Source organism: Rhinolophus sinicus, linkage group LG05, assembly GCF_036562045.2.
Source record: "Rhinolophus sinicus isolate RSC01 linkage group LG05, ASM3656204v1, whole genome shotgun sequence".
Lineage (NCBI taxonomy): Eukaryota > Metazoa > Chordata > Mammalia > Chiroptera > Rhinolophidae > Rhinolophus > Rhinolophus sinicus.
In genome coordinates, this window is record NC_133755.1 from 16,285,195 (window position 1) to 16,310,776 (window position 25,582).

General features: G+C 53.1%; 1 protein-coding gene across 13 annotated transcripts in view; it reads right to left on the reverse strand.

Moving 5' to 3' along the window:
- Nucleotides 1–861: 861 nt before the first annotated feature.
- The window catches only part of DNMT3A (DNA methyltransferase 3 alpha), a 118,987-nt gene continuing 94,266 nt past the window's right edge, over nucleotides 862–25,582 (reverse strand). For 9 of the 13 annotated variants that reach the window (XM_074331764.1, XM_074331765.1, XM_019712718.2 and 6 more), the window contains 17 exons: nucleotides 20,989–21,204; nucleotides 20,566–20,724; nucleotides 20,063–20,170; nucleotides 19,654–19,810; nucleotides 19,177–19,326; nucleotides 19,024–19,068; nucleotides 18,189–18,268; nucleotides 17,442–17,554; nucleotides 17,120–17,303; nucleotides 16,786–16,870; nucleotides 14,432–14,577; nucleotides 13,522–13,612; nucleotides 13,192–13,340; nucleotides 12,067–12,152; nucleotides 10,243–10,312; nucleotides 9,336–9,454; nucleotides 862–8,588 (listed from right to left, as the gene is read on the reverse strand). In XM_074331764.1, the coding sequence (XP_074187865.1) occupies nucleotides 8,447–8,588; nucleotides 9,336–9,454; nucleotides 10,243–10,312; nucleotides 12,067–12,152; nucleotides 13,192–13,340; nucleotides 13,522–13,612; nucleotides 14,432–14,577; nucleotides 16,786–16,870; nucleotides 17,120–17,303; nucleotides 17,442–17,554; nucleotides 18,189–18,268; nucleotides 19,024–19,068; nucleotides 19,177–19,326; nucleotides 19,654–19,810; nucleotides 20,063–20,170; nucleotides 20,566–20,724; nucleotides 20,989–21,204 (2,100 nt within the window). In that variant the 3' untranslated portion in view covers nucleotides 862–8,446. Of the gene's footprint in view, nucleotides 8,589–9,335; nucleotides 9,455–10,242; nucleotides 10,313–12,066; nucleotides 12,153–13,191; nucleotides 13,341–13,521; nucleotides 13,613–14,431; nucleotides 14,578–16,785; nucleotides 16,871–17,119; nucleotides 17,304–17,441; nucleotides 17,555–18,188; nucleotides 18,269–19,023; nucleotides 19,069–19,176; nucleotides 19,327–19,653; nucleotides 19,811–20,062; nucleotides 20,171–20,565; nucleotides 20,725–20,988; nucleotides 21,205–21,622; nucleotides 21,630–22,023; nucleotides 22,104–22,598; nucleotides 22,620–24,388; nucleotides 24,542–24,618; nucleotides 24,729–25,582 lie in introns of those variants that run through there. The other 4 variants (XM_019712721.2, XM_074331769.1, XM_019712720.2 and 1 more) reach the window with 4 other exon arrangements.

Genomic DNA, 25,582 nt, shown 5'->3' on the forward strand with positions numbered 1-25,582 from the left:
TTGCATACGACTTCCTTATGTCCCCATTTCCACACTCTCTTCCCCTCGCTGCAGCCCCTCACCTAACACCCACGTCCCCCAGGAATTACACCCACTGACGTGGCTGTTGCCTCAGGCCCTGCTATGGATGGTTTTGGCTTCTCCTCCAGCCAGCTCCCAGGCAGCCTCGTCTCCCTCCCTCCTCTGTCAAACTTGCTGAACCCAAGGACGTTTCTCTTGAACCCACAAGCCTGGGCCTGGTGGTGTGTGGTACCTCCTCCCCTCCTGGGCAGTCTCAGTGGGCAGGGGACCCCCTCACTTCATAACTGCCCAGCCCTGACTCTTCCCTGTCTCTCCCTACACCTCTACTACCAAATGACCGGTGTTTAAATCCTGGACGTTCACAGGATGGTTTTTATGAACGAAATGGCCCCAGCAGTGCCCTCCCTTAGGCTCTGGACAGACCATTCCCAGCTCAGATGACACCTGGCTTTCAGAGCTCCAGGGCACCCATTTCTCCTTAACTTTACTCTCTAGGATTCGGTCTGAATTCCTTCCCCCAGGTAGGCACACCAGGTGAGCTAATTATCAAAACTTAGAGATCAAGTAGTGTTGTTTCCACCTCTTGCTTCTCAAAAAAAATCTTAAGTCTTTACTTCCCCGCTGAGGTTAACATGTTTCTGAACTGGTCAAACTGAGGACTACACTTTCGTTTGTTTGTTTCTGAACTGAGAGTCTCTGAGCTGAAGATGAGCTTTCTGTTTTGACCACAGGGAAGAAACCAGGCAAATGTGTCAGGAGTCAACCAAAATGTTCATCTACTTTGCCCCAGTAAGTCTCATTTCTGGGAGTGTATCTTAAGGAAAAAAATACAAACTATAGGGGGTTAAACGCCAACACAGATATTTATTGCAGCTCTATTTATAGCTAAAATAAAATGCATATATATAGAAACAAACATCCAACAAGAAAACGCCATGTAGCCATTTTTTTTTAAAAAAGAAAAAGGAATTCTACATCAACACTGAAAAATATTGAGAAAAAAGTCAGATAAAGTTAAATGTACATTTACAATTTTGTAAAGAAAAGTGCCCATGAAAAAAAAAAAGCCTTTTATTTTTTCTCAACATTTCCTCTTATAACTTCTTTCAAAGCTGCCAGCAAAGTGGTGCAATCCTAAACCTCCCCCGAGTTTGATGTGGGCAAGAAACCTTGACCAACCCTCCCTCCTTAAAGGAAGAAACCATTGAATGGACCTGTTTGGCACTTAGGACGACAAATGCAGCACACAATGTCCGGGGTCTTAGAGTGAGATGGGGTAGGAAGTTCCTATATTTATGTGCGTTCCGATTCTGTCTCTTAGATGGTGGGGACAGGGAACTAGTGACGGCCAGGGAAAGAATCATGAGGATGAAGGGGCATTTTGTGTGAACGGGCTCTTCAAACCACAAGGCACCATCCACTTGCAAGACAGTTCTGAGGGGGGACCAGGCAGGGAGAGGAACCCAGACTTGGGGTCTCCAGGAAGGCCACAGAACCCCCACATGGCTATCCACCACTTCTTAGCTAACCAGGGCTCCCTGCCCTCTGGACGGTCCCTTGCACTGTTGGCCAGAGGTGAAAAGGGATTTTCCCTATGCTTGGCTGAAATAGGCTGACTTCTGCCACCTGGCCCCACTTCTGCCTTCCTCATCGAACTACCCAGAATAATCCCAGCCCCTTGGACTTGCCCTGTGTTTGCAAACATCTCTCAATTTTCCCATGTTTAGGTCAAATGCTTGGGTTCATTGTAAGGTCCCTGCACAGTCCAGACTGCCCACCGCTGGGGTGCTCACGTCTGGACACCCTTGTGTGTTGGAGAGCCCCCTAGAGAGGTGAGTGCTGCCCATAACCAAAAGCCCACCGCCTCATCTGACAAGATACTGGCACAAAGCCCTCTCCTCTCCCCACTCTAGTCTGAAAACTTCTACCACTCGGCCCAGGACAGAATCCGCTTTTCCAGCAAACTTGTCTCACTATAACTTATCTTGAAGCTTCACGTCAATCAAACTGTCCTTTTCCCCACCCAGTTCACAGTCCCTAGTGAATGCTCAGGCAGGCGATGTTTGAAAGAGAGGAACTGCATTGTCGGGACCCAATGCTAGCACTTAACCCCTCTGGAGAAGGCTGTGAACAGTTATGTCAGGGGAAAGGAGACGCAAGACAAAAGGACATTATTACGGTGCTTTTTCCATTTTTCTTTTTGCACAAAAACAGTCCATTTATTCAAGTGTTCTCCAGCACAAGTACATTAGAAAGGAGCTTTATTATATTCTTCTGGGCACAAAAAAAAAAAAAAAAAATGTGATGAAGGCGGAACTGACAGACTTTCTACATCTGCTGTACGCATTGACCTCTTTAATTATTTCATAAACAGCTATGTCACGAGCATCACTTACACAGAGATACAACAGAACACCGGAGAGCGGGGGTGGGGACCCACTCAGGGCCCCCTTGCACGCGCCCCTCCCTGGATGTCCCAGAACCAGACTGTGAAATGTACATTATTATTGTCAATAAATAGAGAAGCAACCCTAAAAAAAAAAAAAATACAGTGGTGAAAGGATGCTGGAACCAGGAGAAAAAAAAAAAAAAAAAAAAGGAAAAAAGAGGAACTGAAGAGAAAGGGAAGAGGGCTGGGAAGGGAAGGGTCTGGGGAGTTAAGTCCTGCATTTAGCTGCGTGGAATGTGGAGTAAAAGTGCTCTGCCGCCGGGGTCAAAGCGAAATCGTCTGTAACAGTAAAAGTTATTACCAAATCAGCTACGGAGTTTATTCTTCAGTATGAATACATGATTTCCCACAAATAAGTAAGCACCCGCTACTTCAATGCCTCAGCTAAAACACATGAAATCGCTCATTTAGTTTTCAAGTACAAAGTTAAAATGCCTTTTTAATAATAATATATCAGAGTAAAATAATAGTCTCTTTTAAACTCCACTACAAGAAAACAAAACAAACAGTCATTGTCCAGACAGCAGACTTAATTTAACAATATATATTTTTAATAAAATGTTTTAGCACCTTGTTGAGTCACCTCCTCCCTCTGCGTATTCTAAGGAATTTCGGCATTTTTTGTTGTTGTTGTTGCTGTTTGTTGAATTCTAGGTCTGTGCAACCAAATCAGTCTGTGAAGCGAAATGGGACTAAGGTGAGGCTTTCAATCCCTGCTCATCTCCTCAGGTGCAGGGCTGGAGGCCGCCAGACTGGGGTTTGAGAAAGCCACCCTCCCATGCCCCTCGTTGGGGGAGTTTTCCAGTTACAGGAGCACAGAGGTCTCCGTTTGGGGCAACTGAGCCAGTCACGACTAGCAAAGAGACTTCTATTCTTGTCCTCATCTGCTGTCCCCCTCCCCCAAACTCCACTGCCTAGGGTCAACGGTGAGCAAGAGGTCACCAACCAAAGGCCACCTCAGCTGGGTCTCTGCAACACATGGGTACAGGACGGGCTGCCCTCACTCCCCAAAGACCCCAGCCTTCCTTTACCAAAATGTAAAGATTTGAGAGCTTCTGCCAGAACAGTGGAGTCCATCCTTTATTCTCGTTCTTCCCAGATCCTCCAAACACGTGCAGGGAATGGTGGGAGGGCCATGCTTGCTCCAGGCTAGGTTTCCGTAACACCTTTCCCATCCTGCCTTGGAGGAAAGGCTTCAGCTGCTTCCTGCCAGAGGACAGGACAACTCCAGTGTCACCTCTAATCATAAGGACTGAGAACAACCTGACTAGTCAATGCCAGATGACAAATTCAGATTCATTTCTTGGATCAAAATGGGGCCTGGCTAGATACTCAGTTCTCACCAGAATCTTGGCTCTGCTGCTCCCCTGACCAAAGCAAACAGCTAGCCCTCTTCAGCTCTCACTGCCTGGCAGGCCCCACGGCCCTAACCTACAGCTCAAGGGGGTTCCTGCAAGTTTCCGACAAATGACACTTCTGAAAGCCACAGCAACTCTGCACCAAGCAGGACAGCAACAGGAATTCAAAACCGCCTCCAGCATCCACTTTATATATACTTATATATAAAGGTATGAAAACTATTGATTACGGTCTTGCTGCACATTTCCATGGCCCTGCTGAATGATTCTTTCCGTTGCTCTTATGGACCTTGCTGCAGAGATGGCGGGTCACTCCCATCTAAGCTTCCCCAGAATTGCCAGCTAAGCGGGAAGAGCGAGGAGCCAGCCCTTGTTAGACTAGTTCAATGTCCAACGGCCTTCCTTCCTGCTGAGTCTGCCTGTCCCAACCTGCACCTTAGCGACCCACCAAAATTCACATGGGCATCTACACCAGCCAAGCACTCCCAGGCCTGTCCCCAAAGCTAAGAGGTCCTGGATGCTCTTTTGCCAATTTCTCACAGGATGTGCAACAGAAGGAGGTCCTGCGGTCTAGAGAGAAACACGGATAACACACTAATGTCACCTGCCAACTGCAAGACCCCTCCCTGCTGCCAAACCTCACGGGCTGCTCCGCCAGCTGTTTCCCAGTCACAGGCAAGGGGCTTAGCACCAGCCAGCCTGAGGCCCGCCGGGCTCAGCGGCCACCTGCTGGAGACCAGCTTCCTTCTCAGGCCGGCAGACGACGGCTGTGACCCTGGCACGAGTCCCCAGGTACTGCCCCGACACAAGCCACAGACCTCTTTGGCACCACACTCCACTTGGCACCTACAGTAAGTAGGGGGGCATCATTCTCAGTCCCTAGAAGCCTGTTTCCAGGGGTAAATGGGCCTGTTCTTTAGAAATATCTCACTGGGCACACACTCCAGAATTTTCCCTAGGCCTTAGTTTCTCCTGCTCCACTGCCTCTACCCTCAGCCTCCTCCACAGCAAGTGTAACGATCCCCACCTTAATCCTAGGATGGCCCTGTCGAAGCACAGCTCCCCTTTAGGTGACCGGGTACCTGTCCCCAGAAGACAGCCCCCCACGATCGGACGTGGATGAAGAGCATCCTGGCACGGCCACGTTGGCACGTTCCCCAAGTCCCCGGCACCCCACCAAGTTCGACTGTGGGACTGAGCCCACAGGTTGGCTGGAAGAAAAGCTGGTAATCGTTAACTCATTCCTGCGAGGGACACCTGGTTAGGTTGCTAGGCCGGGCGATCAGCCACCAAGGAACGTACTCTGGGAAGCTAGCCTGTCCGCACTAACCCTCAGGCCTGCCACGTCCCTGGATACCACCTTTCTTCCTCACACCCTTGGGGGGAGCGTGGGCCATTGGGAAAGGCAAACCCCTTCACATAAGCAGTGGATGAAGGCCTAGGAGAGCCGAGAGCTGAAGGTCTGCAGAGAAAGGCCCAAAACTGTCCCCCTAGGGTGGCTGGCCAGCGGGGGAGGGAGCACCTTGGACTGCCTGTGGCAGCCCTCCTCCCCCCAGCCTTCCTGGAGTGGTGCTGGTGGACTCCAGGTCAGGGAGTTGGAGCCTGGCTGGAGCAGAGGGGACGGGGTGAGCACCACAATTAGGTACAGGGACTCCAGACAGGGAGGGCAGAGGTATCCCCCCTCTCCTAACCACTCCAGCCCCCTAGGGGCCCACCATCACCGCCTGCCACCGTGTGGCGGAGTTGACAGGAAGCAACTGGGTGTGACCTTCAAAGCCAATCTGACAAGGAAACTAGTAGACTGGGGTCCAGAACTAAGCACCCCTAAAAGGAATGGGAGACTGGCCACCAGAAGTAAGCTTACTCCTGAGCAATGAGCAAGGGATTCAAAGCCTTGGTTTAATTTTGTCACCAATTACTAATTTGTTTTATTCAAAACATGAAGTTCACCGTCCCATTGATTTATTTTGAATGGAAGCCCCTTGGCCAAGACAGACCTGGGTGTCAATTGTACTTTGGTGGGGGAAGAATAGGTAGGGGGAGTGGAGGGCTGACTTGACTGGTGCCTAGAGTTGCAGGTCAGTATCACAGGTTGCTAACAGAAGAATCTTTTGACATCACCAGGGGCAAAAGAGAGAGAACGCTACCTGCTAGAGGAGAGCACCTGCTAAAATAAAACCTCCTCCTTTTCCTGCCTTCAGCACCTAGCAACTTCTGGGATTGACAGTCTACCTGCAATCAGGGCAACAGAGGTAAAGAGCTGCAGGGCCTGACTCCACCAAGTCCTGAATCCGGGGAGAGTCATGCGGGGTGCTCCCTGGCCGCGTGAGTGCATTTGTTATGCAACGGTAGAGAAATGTTCCTGTGGATGCGTGTGGGATTGATTGATTGGTGTGGGGTTTCTGTCTGCAGTGGGACCTGAGGCTCGGCACGAGCCCCCTCCCTCCGCTCCCCACGACATAATATTTCTTATACATGACCCTATCTATGTATTTATACAGCGCCTATCACCGTAGGCCCTATCTTTCTAGGGATGAGAACTTGGGACCATGTGCTTGACAGCACACCTCCCAGCCCTGCCGGTCCCAGGAGGTGCCATCCCCCCTCCCATTATAAAATATATATCTCTATATGCCACATATCTACACCCCATCTATCCAGGCAAGCATCTGCCCATTGGGCCCTCACCCTGGAGCCGCCAATGCCGTCCCCGCCTACCGCCAACGCCAGGCTGCTCGCCTCGGTAGGAAGTGGAACCAAGTGTCATGCACTTGGGGCTCCAGGTACTGCTGACTCGAGGTAAGAGCACAGCTATCATCAGACCAGCACTAGAAAAGAAATACACACCACTCCAATCACACACACGAGGAGAGAGATGGCCCAGTCCTCCCTCCGGCCCTGACACACGACTTGAGAGGAGGGGAAGTAGAAGAGAAGAGGGACGCACCGGAAGGCTGGCCGGGGACACTCCCTGGCCGCCCAGCTATCGCTGCACCTGGTGGCCCACCTGGCCCGAGGGGTAGGGAACCAGGGCACCAGGACCACCACTGACTTAGAAGCACCCTGCTCCCCGCACCTTGGTTTGAAACCTAAAAGGAGGGGAGGGTGGGTTTTTGTTTTCTTAAAGAAAATCTGAAAACAAACAGAATTATAACCAGAACCATAAGAATAATTATAACAAAAGGTGTCATCAGCCTCCCAGTAAAAAACTGCAGCCGTTGGAGATGACCAAAAACATCACATTCCAGGGGCTGGAAGCCGCCTTGTGCAGAGGGTGGATGGTGGGGCCTCATAAAAGAACACACAAAAGGCGACTTTAACAGGCAAGCACCAGTACGTTTTGTATGTTTTTTTATTTGCTCCAGGTGGGGTTTTACTGTCACTTTCCCACACTCTGGATTATTTCTGATCCCACCACGAGGAGCCCTCGGTTCAGCTAATGTTGAGAAACTGGGAATGAAGACCCCTTAACCTGCCATCTTGCTGAGGGAGTCTCCTTTTTGAAAAAAAAATCTAAAGGTTATTATGTGAGCCTGGATGAAATTCCACTCTCAGCTGTCCACCGTCCCGACCACCTCATCTCACCCCCCCTTTTTGGCAGGGAGAAGCAGGAAAACGCGGTTCCCAAATTCTCCTTCATTTCGTTAATACCAAGGGAGGAAACCCCACCTTGATAATGATTCACCTGCAAACTATCTCCCTCTTTTCCATCCTTGATTAAAACCCTTTGCACATAAGGCAACGTGGAAGCTGATGTTTTTACTCATCTCGCTGTTTGAAAGCACCATTATGAAGTCGGGTTGTACAGTAGTTAACAGTACCTTTTATATATATAGCTCATATCTATCATATATATATAAACTGTAAACAAGAGGTAACAGCGGCTTCTAGAAACTGATTTTCTTCAAGGTTTCCTGTGTGGTAGGCACCTGAAATACTGTATAAAAGGGTCTTGTGTGGTGTTCTCGTCTCCCTGTTGCTAGTTGGGTTCTGTTTTGCGTGACCAGGAATGGTGCTAGCAAGACAGTTCAGTGGCTGGGAGGGAATTCTGCCGCCTGAGTGTCTCTATTTTCTGTCCCCTGCTTTGTTCCTATCTGATCAGGCTAGAGACAACAACAACAAAAATATATAGTTTAAAAAAAAAAAATCCAATACCAATATAGATTTCTAAAGAATTTCCTTTTTTCTGTCTCTCCCATCTTTCCTCTGCCAGGTATTGTTACGATTTTTTGTTACTGATTTTTGCTGCAATAAACCCTCTTGTTTCAGTCACAGCAAGAAACAAAAACCCAAACAAACAGAAAACCCCTCTGAAAAGAGAAAACAAAAGGTTTGACCAAAAAAATAAAGGAGGTGGGGGGGGGCGGGGGGAGAGCTTGGTTGTGTTTTTTAAATAGGACTGAAGATTAACATTGAAAAATCAGGAGATGATGTCCAACCCTTTTTGCAAGGCAAAGCCCTCCGGTGTTTCCGCCTCTGGTTTTTGTTTTAAATTCCTTTTTCTCTTCTGGGTGCTGATACTTCTCTCCATCCTCACATTCTTGTGTTTTATTGTGTTTTGTGTTTTTTGTTTGTTTGTTTAACTTGGTGTCACTACCTCAGTTTGCCCTCATGTCCCTTACACACAAGCAAAATATTCCTTCAGCGGAGCGAAGAGATGGCGGATGACCGGCACGCTCCATGACCGGCCCAGCAGTCTCTGCCTCGCCAAGCGGCTCATGTTGGAGACGTCGGTATAGTGGACAGGGAAGCCAAACACCCTGGGGAGAAAAGGCAGAGGGCAGGGGTGAGCGCTGGCCTGTGGGATTCTGCCGAATCTTCTTTCCTTTATAACCAATTCAAGACTCGGGCAACCCGCTACTCTGTGGATTTGAAGAAAAGACAATCACAGCCTAGAGATTTATCGCACAGTAGAAACAAAGTTAGTATTTGTGAAAAACACCTGCAGGACAGGCCCCACCTGAGATTTAGATCCACAGTGGGTATCGTAAGTCTGTAAGTCCTAACAATACATCCCTAATACCTTCCTCACCAGAGGGGTGGACACCCTACAAAGGGGACTCTTGCCCGACTTCAAACGTTCCAGGAGTTCCTGTTGACTCTGGCTGGTTGTCAACGGTCTCTTTGGCTAAATTGCAGTAACTCTGAGGAGGAGGTAATCTAGCCTGTGAGTCCACGGTGCTCAGGCTGTAAGGCCCACCTGGCCCTGTGCTGTCCTGGTTTGTAAGGTACGTAAAACGAGCAGCTCGCGTTAAGGAAGCTCCTGTAGCTGCCATGTTTCCTTGGAGTTCACAGGACCTCTGAGAGCCAAGGCATCAGGGATAGACACCTCTTACTTTAGGACCATCCCCAGGAATCTGCCATATTGGGAAATGCCTGGGAAAACCCACTGCTCACATGCATCTGTGGAAGACACAAGTCTGGCCGGGAGAGACAGTGGTCCCTGCCTCAAGGACAAGTCAGAACACACACACAGCCCCACGACACCTGCACACAGCCTTGGGTACCTTTCCATTTCAGTGCACCATAAGATGTCCTCTTTCTCATTCATGAAGACGGGGAAATGCTGGTCTTTGCCCTGCTTTATGGAGTTCGACCTAGTAGTAATGGTCCTCACTTTGCTGAACTAGAAAACGAGGAAAGAGGAATGAGCATCATTCGCTGGTCGTGCATTTACAATGTGTGCCGGGCGCTCGCCAGGGACTGGTGTCAACCCCTGCCAGGGCCTGGTCCGTCCAGGGGACCGGCAAAGGCCCCGTGAGCCTCCGAAGACCCACCGCCTTGCTCGTCTTTCTACTTTGAGGTCACCCGGCCATCCTCAGCCTAATCCCGCTGGCCAGGGACCTGAGGTGTAGCAGCTCGAGGCACTGTCCTTCCTAAATCTTCTAAAAATTGCTTCTTTCACAAATGTAGTGACTTGCAGGCAAAAAGATGCCAAGTTTCTGGGACTTGAAGACACCCCAGTGCTGGCACCTGCTCTCACGGAACCTGACACCTGGTGCACTCACTCTGGGAGGTTTCTCCTGAGAGAAACGGCGCTTCCACATCACAGGAGAATGTCTGCTCTGAAGGCTCATGAAATAGGTCCTGGCCAAAAAATTACAAAGCCCTAGCAGATCTAGGGCCCTCAGGAAAGATTTCTCAGTGTCCGCCCCCCCGGGACAGCAAGCGATGCTCCCAGAATGGCGAAAGCCAGCAAGGACTTCTGATCTCTCTCCTGGCCCTCCAGGCTTTCCCCTGGACCCTCCCATTGAACCTACTGTGAGCCCGTTATCACCTCCTAAACCGCATTCTCCACACTAGCTGCCTGCACAGAGCCCTAGGGAAGCAGAACACAGCCCTGGTGACAGCTCGACCTCATCCTGTCCCTGCCCTCCTTACCCCGCCGCAGAGGGCACTGACGCGGGGGCTAACCTTGGCTATTCGGCCATGCTCCAGACACTCCTGCAGCTCCAGCTTGTCATTCACAGTAGATGCCAACGGCCTAGGAAGCAGAAAAGAGAAGGTGACAACAGAAACCAGGAGAACAGGAACACACCCAGCAGCCATCTGACTCACACAGGTAAGCAAAAGGGGACTCCGTTTCCCACACCTGTTGGAAGCCCTTCAAACTCCCCCAGAACACGTGCACACACACTACAGCCATCCGGACACAAAACCGCCGAACATTAATCCTTAAAGGTGAATTCGAAAGTGGTCTCAAAATCCAAATAAGCAGGTAATACCTGCCCAGAAGGGGGAAAACCTCGTATTTTTGTATCAGTTATTTAAAATATACTGAGTTTTAAAAGCATCCATGGCAAAGCAAGCTTGGGGGGGGACAGAATGTTGTGTATCTTGGCTACAGTGACCATGACATGGGTGTGTACACTGGACGAAATTCACTGAAGTGTCTACCTTAAAGGTACAATTAACCTGACTCAAATTCTGCAGACTCCCCTGAAGACTAAAATGCTGAGACACTGAACGTGTCACTTCTCAGAGGGCAGACCAGATCACCGAGTATCATCACCTTCAGCGCAGGTCTTTTCTGCCATTTGAAAATACTTCAGATTGCACATAGTGGTCCGTCCATCCTCTCAGCGTGGAAACCACAGGGACCCACATTCCAACCGCCCCTCCCGACTCCTCCCTGTTTCGGGCCCCCACACACTCCACTTGGTCCCACCTGGTACCCCTGCTCCTCCCGGAAACTCAGAGGTCTAGAATTTTAGACTTGGAAGAAGCAGGTGGGGACAATCCCGTAGGACCAAGGTCTGTCAGAAGGCAGTTAGTGGCTCCATGAAAATACAGGACTATGTACAAGCCAGTCCATTTTCCCACTACACACATCCATCTTGGGAACTTTAGGGGGGCACTGAGTGTTCTCAAGTCAGCTGCCCCACTGACCTATCTCTTTCCCACCTCCTTCAGCTCTGCTGAATGCGTATGAGACTGGGGGAGTTCCTGCAACTTCGTGCTAATGGCAGAGATGGAGATGAGATACCTGAGGCCAGGCTAAATGATGTTTCCAATTTACAGGGTATTACCAAGGAGGTTTAAAATCCACACTCAAAACATTTTGGAAACTATTTCCCTCCCTAATCGGTATCTAGAGTGGCTGAATCGCACTCTGCTTTTGAATTGCTCGCTCTCGATCAGAATTCCTTTCTCCTCATAGGACTTTTTATAATGCAATTATTGCACTGAAGAAATGAAATTTTCTATGTGTGTAACCTAAATAGAGTAGCCTTCCCACAAACGACCTGAAGCCAACTAAGTGTGTGGGTAATAAGTGAAGCAGGACCCTCTAACCCGCATGGTGCTGCTTCAAGATGGCCTCTGCTGGGGCAGGATGTGGCCGGGCTGTGGGCACCTTTCTTTGCCATCCCAACCCCATCCTCTACGACTTAACCTCAGGAGACTAAGGCCCAACTGACTCTAGATACATCACCAATGTAGGAGAACCAACTATTTAACTCAGCAGCGTGTTGGCTCTTTTTTTGCATGAACAGCGTGCTTTTAAAGGTCCTATATTCAACCACTAGTTCTTCATTTGTCAGGCAAGTATTTTCTATACCCTGACTCCCCTTCTTCCTCAAGAAGAAGGAAATGAAGAACACAGCAGAGCAGCAAGCTTGTCAGCAAGGCAGGCTGGCCCAAAAGGGCCCACGTAGTGCTCTTCTCCCCGAGCCAGCTGCCGCCGTCCTGCCTGCAGACCCCAACCCGCAGCCACCCGGGCCCGGAGCTGTCACCGACCTGTTCATACCAGGCAGGTTCCCCCAGAAGTAGCGGGCCCTGTGTGCGGCGGACACTTCTTTGGCATCGATCATCACAGGGTTGGACTATAAAACAGGAGAGATTCAAGATGAGCGAGAGAGAGGACGATTAAATAGTGCCAGGAAATTGTGCTAGTTTAGAGCCTTGAAGCGTCAAAGGCTCTTGTTTCTCTCTCAGGAGGCCACACACTGGGACAGCCTGAAGCCTCCAGGAAAAGCCCAAGTTAAACCCAGCCGCATTCCACATGCTCTCACCGGAACATTCTAACCGGCACAGTCCAGCTGAACATTCTATGATGAGGGAAACGTTCTTTATCTGCACTGTTCCCTCCAGTAGCCACCAGCCCACCAGCTACAGGTGGCTAATGAGTATGTCAAGTGAGGCGAGTGTGAATTTTAATGTTTCTCTGGATACCACACGTGGCTGATGGCTACCATACTGGACCACAGAGCTGTAGTTCACCCAGAGGCTTTGAGAAAGAAAGTTCCAACAAGTGTGGACATGTTCACTGGACATCCAGATTATGAGCCAAAGATACCTACTCGCATTCATAGTCAGAACAGCAACTTGAGGTGTTACTGACCCTCAGACTTGGAGCATGGGCTGGACTCCCAGACCGCCCACGCTGAGAATGCCTCTGGCTGCAGAAATCCTCTGCGCATGGCTCAAACCTGGCTCAGAGCCAAGCTGGGACCCACTTTATGAGATAAGCCATTTTCTTCACAGGTGTCATAAAGCATCCGTCACAGTGCCAAGGAATGAGGACAAGCCATTCTGGTTGGGAAAATCAACTTTGGCGTCTCCAAGGTTCCCCCATGAAACACCACACAGAACCCCAGCCCCAGGAGTCTGGCACCCCACCCTCTTAACAGTCAGGTCCTCCAAGCTCCGAGGCCCACACCCAAATACCACTTCTTAGAGTGAGACCACGGGTTCTTTCCAGAATGGGCCTCTGACAATGCTTCCTCCCTGGCTAACTGGGAAGCCCTTGCAAAGCGGAAGTCCTCAGTCCCCAGCTCCACAATGCAGACGAGACAGGGATAAAGCGGCGGTCCAAGGTAGAAGCCATTAGTGAGCTGGCCAAACCAAGGGTGCTGGCTATACCTCGAGAAATCGCGAGATGTCCCTCTTGTCACTAACGCCCATGGCCACCACATTCTCAAAGAGCCAGAAGAAGGGGCGGTCATCTCCCTCCTTGGGCCGCGCGTCATGCAGGAGGCGGTAGAACTCAAAGAAGAGCCGGCCAGTGCCCTCTGAGAGGCGGAAGAGAAAGCCGTTAGCTGGGCTGTCTGCAGACAGCGGTGTGGCTCGGGCACAGGGAGGGCAAGGGAGGACAGGGTCATCGGGAGTAGCCGTCCCAGGGCAGAAATATCCGAGTAGGAAACCTCCGTGCAGAAACACCAGCTGAGGTGGGAGGGGGAGCACAGCACCTACCGTAGAGTCCCTTGCGGGCAGGGTTGACGATGGAGAGATCATTGCACGGACTGCCCCCAATCACCAGATCGAACGGGCCCCACTCCTGGATCTGGGAGGATAAAGGTATTGTGATGGGCCTGATGTCCGGGGACAGAGGCAGGAAGGAAGAGAGAAATTATCTGTGACTTTGGCAAAAAAGTACTATGGCATGGGCAAGAGGTGACCCGGCTTTGTATGCTCACTACATACACATTCGCACATACACTACGTGTATAAACGCACACGCACACTGTGCAGCCACGGGCCAGTCACTAAGGCCCTCTGGGCTCAGTTTCCTAAACAATAAAGTGAAGGGACCAAACTGGATAATCTCTGAGGCCAGCAGGAAAAACAGCCACTCAGGGAGAAGGCGGTCCTGGCTGGACAGCTGAATGGGAAGGGACCTTGTGCTCTGCGCACTTTGGGCAGGGTGTCTGGGCCATGCGAGTGCCCTTCAAATGCCCTTCAGGATTCCTGAGGGCCTAGTAATAAACCTTACCCTGCCCAGTAGGCTGCCTTCAGGAGTAGACACAGATAACTTAAGGGCAAAGGGCCACTTAGACAAGGCCCCACCAGAGCCCCCAAGGATGGAGGCTGGTAAAGCTGCAACCTAAGCAAGTTGCAATCTAACTTGTTCAACTAAAAAGGGCCCTGAAACTAACCGGGGAGCAGCCCGAGCCCCCAAAGGCCAGCTCCCCAACTCCCATTTTAATCTGCCCATTATCCTCTTGAGACAGGACGAAAATGGAAGAGAGGCAGAGAGGCTTGAGGGGAAAACAGGCAAAAGAAAAGAATAAATGAACAAAATGAAAGGGGGCCGGCGCTGACCCCAGGGGCTGAGTGCAAGGGACACAAGGAAGGCGGGACGGGTCCCACGGCCCTGACATACATGCTTCTGCGTGACGCTGCGGACGTCCCCGACGTACATGATCTTCCCTTGGTGCCTCACCATGCCCACCGTGATGGAGTCCTCGCACACCTCCGACGCAATGTAGCGGTCCACCTGAATGCCCAAGTCCTTCAGCACCAGAAGCCCTGCGCCAGCCAGCAAAAGGCACAGTCACCGGGTCACCTCCGGTCCCTGGCCTTTGCAGGGGAGCCCTCTGGCCAGCCGGACACATGGGTCGGCCACAGGCCTGCACCCTACGCTGCCCAGTCAGCTGCCTTACTTCTTTCTGGGTCAAACTGAAACATCAACAACAAGGACATCGAGGTTGTTTCATGCCTAGTTTGATCTACTTCAGAAACGGTCAAGGCCGGGAAAGACTGACCAGACAGGAGGGGGATCAGGGAGAACAGCAGTTAGCTTTTGGGTGGCCTTTTCTCTACCGTTGCTCCCTCATACACACTGGTCCTTCCTTACACTGCCCCCCACCCCACCCCTCCAATATCACCTCCTGCTGCACTTCTCCCCATCCTTCCAGACTCAACATAACGGTTTCATCCATGCCTGCCCCACCCCACGCCCCTGGGAGCACCTCCCATCCTCCGTAAGCCCCCAGCCCTCTGCGTCCCTCTCCACCTCATTAGAGCAGCCAGCATGTCAGCATGTATCCCTAATTCAGCCCTTTTCTTGGGCTGCAGTGGTCTTCAAGACAGAGTAGGAGGTCTCACTCATGGGTTCCTCCTGAGCTAATGACACTCACTTCCTTACCACGACCCCTCTACAAACGCTTGCTGAATTGAGGCATGGAAACAATGAGAACAGACCCTGAGAGCTTCAGGAGAAACAGGCCACCATGGCCCCAGTTCCAATGCTCCCAAGAGACCTCCCCACCAAGGAGCTTTTACAGCCACTTGTCGGGGGTGCGACATGGTTTAAGAAGGCCTCAAAGTTCTAATCTGGAAAACCAAAGCTGTACATTAACCTCCTGCGGTTTATAGAACGTCAGCACTGAGCTGAGAACAGAAGATGAACATCTGGGATGCCATCCCCACCCTGGCCCTTTGGCCAAGGTCTCCGGGCACAGACTGGCCCTCTCCCTCTGGTCACATGAAGGCAAGTTCTGAAGAGGGTTACTCCTTTCTGAAGAACTGAGAATCCCTCAGCCTGGGGGCAGAGCAGAGGGTGGATAATGTCAGTGCCAACTTCCACGAGGGCTGCCTGGTAAGGTCAAGAACTGCATGACAGGGCGGCCAGGTGGCTCAGGTGGTTAGAGCACAAGTTCTCAACAACAGGGTTGCTGGTTCAATTCCCACATGGGCCACTGAGCTGCGCCCTCCACAACTAGATTGAAGGCAATAGGCGGCCAGATGGCTCAGTTGGTTAGAACGCGAGCTCTCAACAACAAGGTTGCTGGTTCAATTCCCGCATGGGATGGTGGGCTGAGGCCCCTGCAACTAAGATTGAAAACAGCGACTGGACTTAAAGTTGAGCTGCGCCCTCCAGAACTAGATTGAACGACTTGGAGCTGATGGGCCCTAGAGAAACACACTGTTCCCCAATTGAAAATGAAAAAAAAAGAACTGAATGAAAAATACAGTACCTACACGGTGACTGAGTGTTTCCTAAAAGATAACAGTCTAAGCACATAAAGATGTATGTCTTGGATACTTGTCACAGCACTGCTTGTGACAGTGACAAGAACAATAAACAACCCAATAGAGGGTTAAATAAATGATGGTACTTTTACTCAATGAAACCCTACTCAGCATTTACAAATAAAGAATGCAGTTCTATACTGGTTGACATAAAAAAGCAATCATAATATCATAAATGAAAAGGCATGTTACAACACTAGGCATTTTACTATTCGTTTGGTTTATCTATGTACGATTATATAAACACATATAAATGCACACACACAAAACTCTGAAACTACGTACGCCAAAACACTAATTATAGGATTATGAGCGATTTAAATATTCTTTACTCTCTCATTTGTAGTTTGTTTTCTCCTACGACTTACAATCAAAGCACAACTGCCATGTTTTTGTTTTGGTCGCCAAGCCGATCCTTGGAGGCTCTGTGAACATCGTCAATCACCTCTAATGATTGCTCTGTCCTCTGCTGGGGAGCCCTCCCCATTAAGGAAAGTGCCCACTGGACATACTGGTTGACCACTTTTTTTTTTTTTTTTTTTTTTATACTTTTCATTGAACACAGTTCCCTCCTTAGGATCATGTTTTAACAATGATATGTTCACTCCCGTTTTGTTTTGCCCCAGTGAAACACACAGCCCCAAGCAGAGCTCCACGTCCCAGGACGAGCATGCCAGCACCTCAGCACCTGTGCACGCTCACCTGTAGCAATTCCATCAAATAGAGACAGCACCCGGATGGGCTTCCTCTTCTCGGCTGGGACAGGTGGGTAAACCTTCGGAGGGTCCTAGGCAGTGAGCACAACAGGCCAGGTGAGTGCCGGGAGTATGCCCGGGCTCCACGCAAGGCTGTCCTCCCAGCCAACTGGGAGCGCGTCAGGCTGTAAACCTGTACGGCCCGCGTGCTGCACCGGCACCTCTGCTCATCGCCAGCCCCAGGACCAAGCGAAGCTCTCCATTCAGCCCAGTCTGCCCTCCAGCTCCGGCAGGCAGGGGGTGACAAAGAGCCAAGAGGACGCCCTGGGCCCGGCACTCACAAATTCCTGGTCGTGGTTATTGGCAAAGAACATCTGGAGCCGGGAGGGCCAGTCGTCCCGCCGCCGCAGCAGGCCGTACGTGCCCTTGTGGCCGCACATGTAGCAGTTCCAGGGGTCTTCCTTAATGGCTGCCTGGGCAGCCCCTGGCCCCACCAAGAGATCCACACACTCCACACAGAAGCACCTGCAAGGAAGGCCAGTGTAGCAGAGGGACGCTCAGCCTCAGGTTAGCCCTGGATGGGGCTGGGCAGGGCTAAGCAGGGAGGGAAAGCCCCACTACGGGCCAGAAGGGAGGGACGCTGCAGGCTGGGGGGCCCCTTACCTGCAGCAGTTGTTGTTCCCGCACATGAGCACCTCACGCCCCCCACAGCAGATGGTGCAGTAGGACTGGTAGCCGTCATCGTCGTACTGGTACGCACACTCCAGGAAGCAGTTCTAGAGAGCAGGGTGGAGGGTCGGACCACTACGCAGGGCCTCAGACAGCCCGGGTGAAGGCAGGCTTGGAATCCAGCCTCTGGGCTCTCACCTTGGAAACCTGACTCGGCCCTGGAGACATGACCTTGCACCCCTGACCCCACCCCACCCACCGCCACCCAGCCAGGGTCCAGCCTGAACCACAGATCAGGGAAGGAGACAGGTCTCCCAAGCACAGCAGTGGACAGAACCCAGGAGGCCTGAGCGAAGGCCAGGGAGGCAGCCACACCTTTGTCCCTTGCTGTGGTCCTGGGTTTTCCTCCTGAGCTCCGAGGCCACAGCAACCCACCTATCAGTCAGCCTGCCCTCCGCCACTGCCCACTAGTGACTGACGTTGTGAGCCCCCACCTGGGGAACTAGAATGGGCCTTAGTGGGGGGGAAGCATCTTTCAGAGGAAAAACAACGGCAAGTGAAATGCTTGAACTCAGGGGTGTGTTTCGTCAGGACCCTGCTTCCAGAACAAACCTTAGAGCTAACCTCCCAGCTGCCCCAGGTGCAGCGCCTTTCCCCCCACCAAGGCCAGAGGCGAGGAGATGCACTCAGCCAGGGGCCGAGGGGCACCCTCCGTCAGGTCTGTGCTGGCTGTGCCCCCACCTTGCAGTTTTGGCACATTCCTCCGATGAAGAGAGGGTGTTCCAGTGTGACGTTGAGGCTCCCACACGAGATGCAAATGTCTGAGAAGCAGAGAAAGCAGAGTAACTGACCATCACTGCAGGGCACCCTCTCCCACCTCACCTCAGGCCCAAGCCAGCTCCAAAAAAGCTACAAAAAGGGGATGTGCTGGAGCCGCAGCCAAAACGGAAAGCAGGAAGGATTCTGGGAGGTGCCCCACGGAACAGGGAGGCACTGTGGCCCCAAGCCCAGAAAGCCATTCATCTCTCAGAGCAGCACTGCCACCATAATACAGGGACAGGAACCTGCCGACGAGAACAGGGCCCTGCCCCTGGGTTACTCTGGCGAGACTCCATGGGCAGTCCTTAAGTCCTGGGCTCCTGTCCCCATCGTCCCCGACACAACAGCACCAGGCCAAGGGAGGCAGACATGGGAAGCTCAAGGCCACGGGATGGGAAGTGTGGAGGCGAAAGGTCGTGTTCAGGCCAATTCAATCAAATCCAACGGGGGGGCCACCCTGTCTGACCCACTGTGGTGTCCCAAACCCTAATGATCGGCACACGCCATTGACAAGACAGTAAGATTATGGCACCAGGAAAACAGCTGGGGTGTGTGAAGCAGGCTGGAGAAGGTGGGACACACAGGACAGATGCAGTCACCGAGTGCCCATGTCCTACGTCACTCAAAGCTGTCTAAGCACGATGCCTCTGCCGCAGGTACCTCTCTAGGAGCCAGCCTGCCTGCCTGCCCCTGTGCCCCCAGGGCAAAGACCAGTGACTCCCGGGAGTTGGTGTCCAGCCGCCCCATCCGGACTCACCTTCGATGTTCCGGCACTTCTGCCTCACCTCGTACACCAGCCGCTCTGCAGAGGGGGGAGGGAGGCCCAGCATCAGAGGCGGCCGCCAGGGCCTCCCTCACGCCTCTGAATGCGGCCTCACCACGCCACTCTCTCCCGAGCCAGGCCAACTACCTCTTGTGCGTTCGTCAATAATCTCCTTGACCTTGGGCTTCTCGGTTGTGCTCTTTCGGGGCTTTTTGGCTGGTGGGGGTGGTGCATAGGCAGCTGCTTCAGGTTCAACCCACATGTCTGTGTAAACTTCTTTGTAGGGGTTCTTCTCCTCTGGATGGGCAAAGCAGGTGACGAGGTCATGGTTACCGGCTGATAAGGAATCGCAGCTCCCTCTCCTTCCCCATTCTACCTACAATGGGGTGCAGCCTGGTCCCCAACTTGTCCCTTGCTCCCAACTCTGGTGTCAGCAGGCCCAGGGGGAGCAGGTTATTCTGCGTCCCAGAGCAGTACTGCCCCCACCCTGACTCCAGGAGAGGGAGACTATGGGCATTCCCACCAGGCCCCTCAACAGAGGCCTTGCCAGCTCTCCCTGAGCATGGCTTTCCCAGGCCTCGCTGGCAGGGGTCCCACAAGGCTGGGCTGGGCACCTGTGTTTACCTTCCGGAGGCTCCAGGCCCTTGGGGCCAGAGGGCTGGAAGCCTCCGAGGGCCCATTCAATCATCTGTTTGTTCTGCACCTCCACGGCCTTGGCCGTGTCGCTCTCGTCGCTGTCATGGCACGCTGGGAACAGCTTCCCGGCGCGGCTGCTGGCCACCTGCAGGGGAACACGGAGTGGGGGACAGTCTCAGGACAGGCGGGAGGGCACACTGAGTAGTAAAGGTGAGAAAAGGTGCAGGGAAGGGGAGGACGAGTGCAGAAAAGGGCGAATAAGGCGGACACAGAAGGAGTCCACGGGTCTGGCAGGTGGACCCTCTGCCCAGGCCTAACCTCCAGGCTCCAGCTTCCAGGCCAATGAGCAGTCCCTGCGTTTAAGCTCCCTCTTCCGAGTCCCTCGGAAGGCGCTCACCTGCAGGACTTCGTAGATGGCTTTGCGGTACATGGGCTGCTTGTTGTAGGTGGCCTGGTGGAAAGCACTGCAGAAGGAGCTCAGCGGCATCAGCTTCTCAACACACACCTGGAGAGACAAACACCGCCCTTGTTTTTCCTCCTTCCACACTCATCAAGCACCGTGCCTGGCAACTGGCAGCGGTTGTGCGCGTATTAAAAGTGGGCCTATGCCCTTGAGAGGACCGGATGCATCAATAATTACATGACTCAAAAGACCTGACTGCAAGCGGGTAAGGAATTCTGGGAGAGGGTTCCTGGAAGACAAACCCTCCCCGAGCACCCTCGCTCTCTACGCCACCAGTACAACCTAATCATCGCTTGGGCTTCTACAATAGCACACATACAGTCGGGGCGAACAGAGCCCACTTCTACCAACCACCCCAATTCCAGAACATGCCCCCAACCAAAATCGAAGGTCCTGTGACCAAGACCCCAAGCCATCACCAGACACCGTTAACTCACCACTGAGAACTTGCCGTCTCCGAACCACATGACCCAGCGGGTGCCTTCGGCTGCTCGACTCCGGCCCGTCATCCACCAAGACACAATGCGGCCGGGCCACCAGGAGAAGCCCCGCAGTTTCCCCCACACCAGCTCCCCAATGCCAAAGCCCCGGCCGTCCTGGAGCCCCAAGGAACAGAAGTCATTACAGGGCGTCATGAGTCCCTGCCACCCTGATCCCCCCCCACGGCAACCCCAACCCTGGGTATCTGAGGGTCGGGAGAGCCAGGAGGGAGCTCCATCTGAATGGACCAAAACAGAACAATTGGGGAGACGAAAGAGGCCTGGCATCAGGTGGAGAGAGGAGAGCAACACGGGAGCAGCTGGCAGTGGAAGGACCCAGGACAGGGCTGGACGAGGCCGATGAAGAAGCAAGCCTCTCACCTCGTACTCTGGTTCGTCATCAGCTGCTTTGGTGGCGTTCTTGTCCCCAGCGTCGGCCCCCACAGGCTCAGGAGTGGTGGCCACCGTGGGGGAGGCGGGGTCGGTGGGCTGCTGTACTGCAGGGGGGCTGGCCTCCTCCACCTTCTGAGACTCGCCAGACCCCTGGTTTTCTTCAACAGCATTCATTACTGCAATCACCTTGGCTTTCTTCTCAGCCTGGGAAAACAAGGAACAAAAGTTACCTTGACCTCTCCTGGAATTAGCAACGCCACCTGACCTACTTAGGGTGCTCTTCTCAATCTCTCTGTGGTCTGGAGACAGTGATGGGAGGTAAAGGAAGGAAGAGAGTTCTTCCCTCATCAACTCAACTGGCCTGCCACAGAGAACAAAGATTTGAAGATTTGAGAGGTAAATTCCAATCATTTGGCTCAATTCCAGCCTTTTCTGCCTCCTAGGAAATCTTCCTCCTAGGTCTAACCTTTCCCAACCGGTCACCATTATCAGTTGCCCACCCTGTGACAGGGAAAGATTAGTTCTATTCCGATATGGATCATGCACCTTTGTTTAGACACAGACCTTGGTCCCATCCTCTCTTAATGTATTTCCTAATCAAGAACTGGATCCTTTCCTCCACAGTTTCCCTGGGCAATCAATACCGTCTCTGTGGCTTCCAGACCACAATTCTAGTTCTGTTGTGATGTCTACCGATGATGAAATCACTGCTGTGTTTAAAGAGCACGTCTCGTTCCCCATCTGCTCGCACACCACAGAAAACCCAGTAAGAGCCTGCTTGCTCCCATGCTCACACGCCATCCTGGAGTTCTCAGGATGACATCCAACGCATGTTCAGTCACCAGATTCACCCCTTCCTTCTATGTGCATCTTTCAGAGCCGTACATAAATACATTTATTCTTTTAACAAATAATCTTTACTGAGCACACACTATAGGCCGGCATCCTTTCCGCCATCCCGACAAACTCACCCAAACCCAACTGATGTCCCAACTGGACAGCCTCCACCTCTCACCGTCTCACACTTCATCTTTCAGACTCTGCCCCGGAGACCTGTTCCTTCTCACAACCTGCTCCGGGATTCCCATTCCCTTACAGAGGACCATGAAACCCTAGACCCTTAGCTCTGAGAGCCATTCAACCTCACCTCACCCCAGCAACGAAATCTAAAACACGTGGCCCTCAAACTTCAAGGCTGCACCCATCCCACCACACCACATTCTGAGAGGAAAAAAAGCCCATTTTTGACATGCCTTTCAACACGAAGCTTTCCCTGAGAGCTGAGAGCTATGAATGGAAACCCCTCCTCAACATGAAAAAAGAACATCAGAAAGCAACCTGGCGTATAAGAGCTCTAAGCTGAAAGTCGGAGCGTCTACATCTCTGTCTCAGCCTTGCAATTCATTAACAGCTGAAGCTGGAGCAGCCCCTTCTCTTCCCAGTTGCTCCAACCTACAAAGTCATTTGAAAGCAGGATTTCCTTTCATCTTCTCTGAATGGTGTAAGAATCTGATGTATGTATGTATCAGGAATTCCAAGGACTCTCCAAAGCCTGCCAGTGGACCACCACCCCCATCCCGGGGTTCCAGGTTAAGAACCTTGGTTTTAAGCTCAATGGCCTACTGTCTTGCAGATTCATTTCATTTCACTCAATCTTCAAGTCTCTGCCTTCCCAATCAGCTTCCGATGGCGATTCCCAAAACACTGAGGATGAAGTCCTAGTTCTTTCTGACTCAACAGATTCTAAAATGGGTAAAGCATCCTTTGCCCCCCCCCACTCCCCACCCCCCTCCGGCCCACAAACAGCTGGGAGAAGGAAGTGGAAGAATGCAGAGTAATCGCTCATCCCTCCCTCACCTGGGGGACTCAGCCCTCCCCTTCTTACTATCAATTATCTACCACCTCCAGCCCACAAGAAGGTGTGCCTAGGTACCACTCCCACTCAGCCTTGGGGGAAGGGGATTCTCTTGTAGCATCATCAGCTGCCAGCGCTAACCCAGCGTCAGAGGCCTAGCTGTCTCTGCTCGCTTCCCACCATCCTGCCTCCTCCAGCTTCAGGCATGATGACTGATCTAGACCAGGGTGCTGCCTTGGATGACTCAAAGATCCCGCTTCCAGGACAAGGCCCTTCAGCCAGAACAAGCTGTGCAGGTGGCAGAGGGCAGGAGGGAGACAGGGGCCTTCAGAGGAAAGGAGCCTTAGTCACTTCCACCATAAGCAGCCACCGTCAGCAGCAGCCGGTGGGCGCCTGGCTCCCCAGGTCTAGAAGCGAGTCACACCACCCTCCATACTCCCCCACAGCCTTTGTCTCTCTCCTCCATCCCTCCACAGCCAGTTCCTGAACATGATTCTTCCCCCACAACTTCCCCCAGCTTGTCAGAGGCTGTTGCTGACGGCTGTGAAGAGCCCCCGACTCAGTAGGTGCAGGAGAACATGTACCCAGCACAGTTTTTGGCAGACGGAGAAGGAAGGGGGCCTCCGTCATGACAAGGCCAGCAAGGGTGGGGGAAGGAAGAAGCGGGTGGGTTAGCAGCAGGAGGCAAGAGAAAAGGGGAAGAAGGGGCAGAGATGGTGGCTAGGTGGGGGAGGGGCCTCATTAGATGAGTCTGCCTAGGGCAGTGCAGTAATGCCTTTTTTTCCATGTTCACTCCAACCCATCTCCCCAGGCAAACAAAAGGAGAAAGAAGGGTTAACTCAGGACTTTGGCATTTGGGCTAAAGGCTCCCACCCCCAGTTCAGAAGACCCCACCCCAGGTGGCCTACAGATTGGGCATGATCAGCAAGCCACTACCAGGGCTCAGTGAAGCCACTTTGCTGGAGTTTGTCCCGCCTGGAAAGCTACTAGTAACTCCACTCTGGTGAGGCAAGGCCTCCCTGTCCAGTCCCATCTCCCCGGCCAGCTGTCCCACCTCCACCTCCCTCTGCACTCGGGCTGCTTCCTGTTCCAAAGGTCAGAGGTCTGGGCGCCCATGCGGACTCCCCACTGGTGCAGTAGATCCTGGTCTGTCCCAGGCTGCCCCCCACGGCACCCACGATGTGCCACAGCCCCCTGTCAGGGCTGCACTGCTCCCTCCATCCCCAGCACCACTTTTTCCTGGCGGCCTGCCCCGGTGGCTCCCAGGGAAGCACAGATGAGGAAACTATCCCTCTCAAGAGGCCGCAAGGTTGGCACAGCCTGAGGACAGCATGGTCCACCAGCCAGGAACACAGGTCAGCAAGGAAATGCCAACAACCCATCTGCCAGCCAGGTCAACAAAAACGCTGCTTCCAGCCCAACTTTGGGGCTTCCAGCGCCCATGGTTGGGGCCTGCTCCCCAGTCCTCATGGACCACTGCCCTGGGCTCACAGCACTGCTGCTCTTCCTGGTTCCTGAACCGCCAGGTCCCACCTGAGCGCAGGGAGGAGTAGGGCTTGGGACTCCTGAGGAGGGAGTGGTTGGGACAGCAGTAACTCGGCATCTCCAGAACTCGGGCCAGGCAGGGGAGCCAGCTCTTGCGGGCCAGGGAAGCATACTTGACTCTTCTTAAACCCAGAGGGCTGCAGCGGCCCAGAGATCCTCCCACCAGCACTGCCGCCTCCCCGCCCCCAGCCTCCCCAGGGCTCAGTCCAGGAACCTACCCATAAGGCCAGGTGCAGCCCCTCTGTGGTCCCGCTCAGGTGTGAGCCCCGGCCCTGAAGCTCTGTAAGTAGCTGCCCGTCTGGGGGGAGGGGAAGGGGGCGATGGGGCTGGGGGCGGAGGGGGCCAGAGAGAGGGGGAGGGGGGAGGTGGGGGGGGAGGGCTTGAACATTTTCTTTGTCTAGAACTCCAGGTCACGTGGGCCCCACTGGAGTGCCTGGTTGGCTGCGAGCGGGCCGGGGGAGGGGGCCGGCTCTCAGACGCTGGCAGTGGGCCAGCCCCTCTCCTCCGGGCCGGGGGGCGCGGGGGCCTGGGGGCGCGGCTGGGCCTCCGCCCGTTCCCAGGGCCCGCCCCAGCCCAGGCTGGAGGCGGTGCCCGCCCCCTCCTCCCAGGCTGGCCCTCCCCGCCCCCTCTCTCCTAACTCGGCAGGAGCTCCACGCGGGGCCAGGGGGCGAGGCGAGGAGCCCGCGGGCAGCGCTGGAAGGGAAAGAGGGGAGTCGGGAGGGAAGGGGCTGCTCTCCAGCTGCGGAGGTAAGCTGGGAGCGCAGGCGAAAGGAGAGCGGAGGTTCCGGACAGTCTGGGAGAGCCAGGAGAAAGTTGTTAAAAGTGAGTCTTTCAGACGCACACGGAAAAAAAAAAAAGATTATAGATGAGCAAAGAAGTCTAAGAAGCTGTAGGAAAACTCCAAGCACAGAGATGGACAGAAGGCGCCCGCAGAAAATTGGGAGCACTCCAGAACAACGGCGGCGGGGGGGGGGGGGGGGGGAGGCTCTCTTCACACTTCACACTACAGGTGGATAGAAAGGAGTGCCTTTAAAAGCTGGCTGGCGGAGCGCGGGCTTTGAAAACCGCTTCCTGGGCCAGTCCCCGGGTCCTTTAAGTCACTTTGGGGCTGCCTTGGATTTCTCATTTTCCTGTTTGCAAGGTGCGGGGGCTGGGGGTGGTGGCCGCTAGTTCAAAGGTACC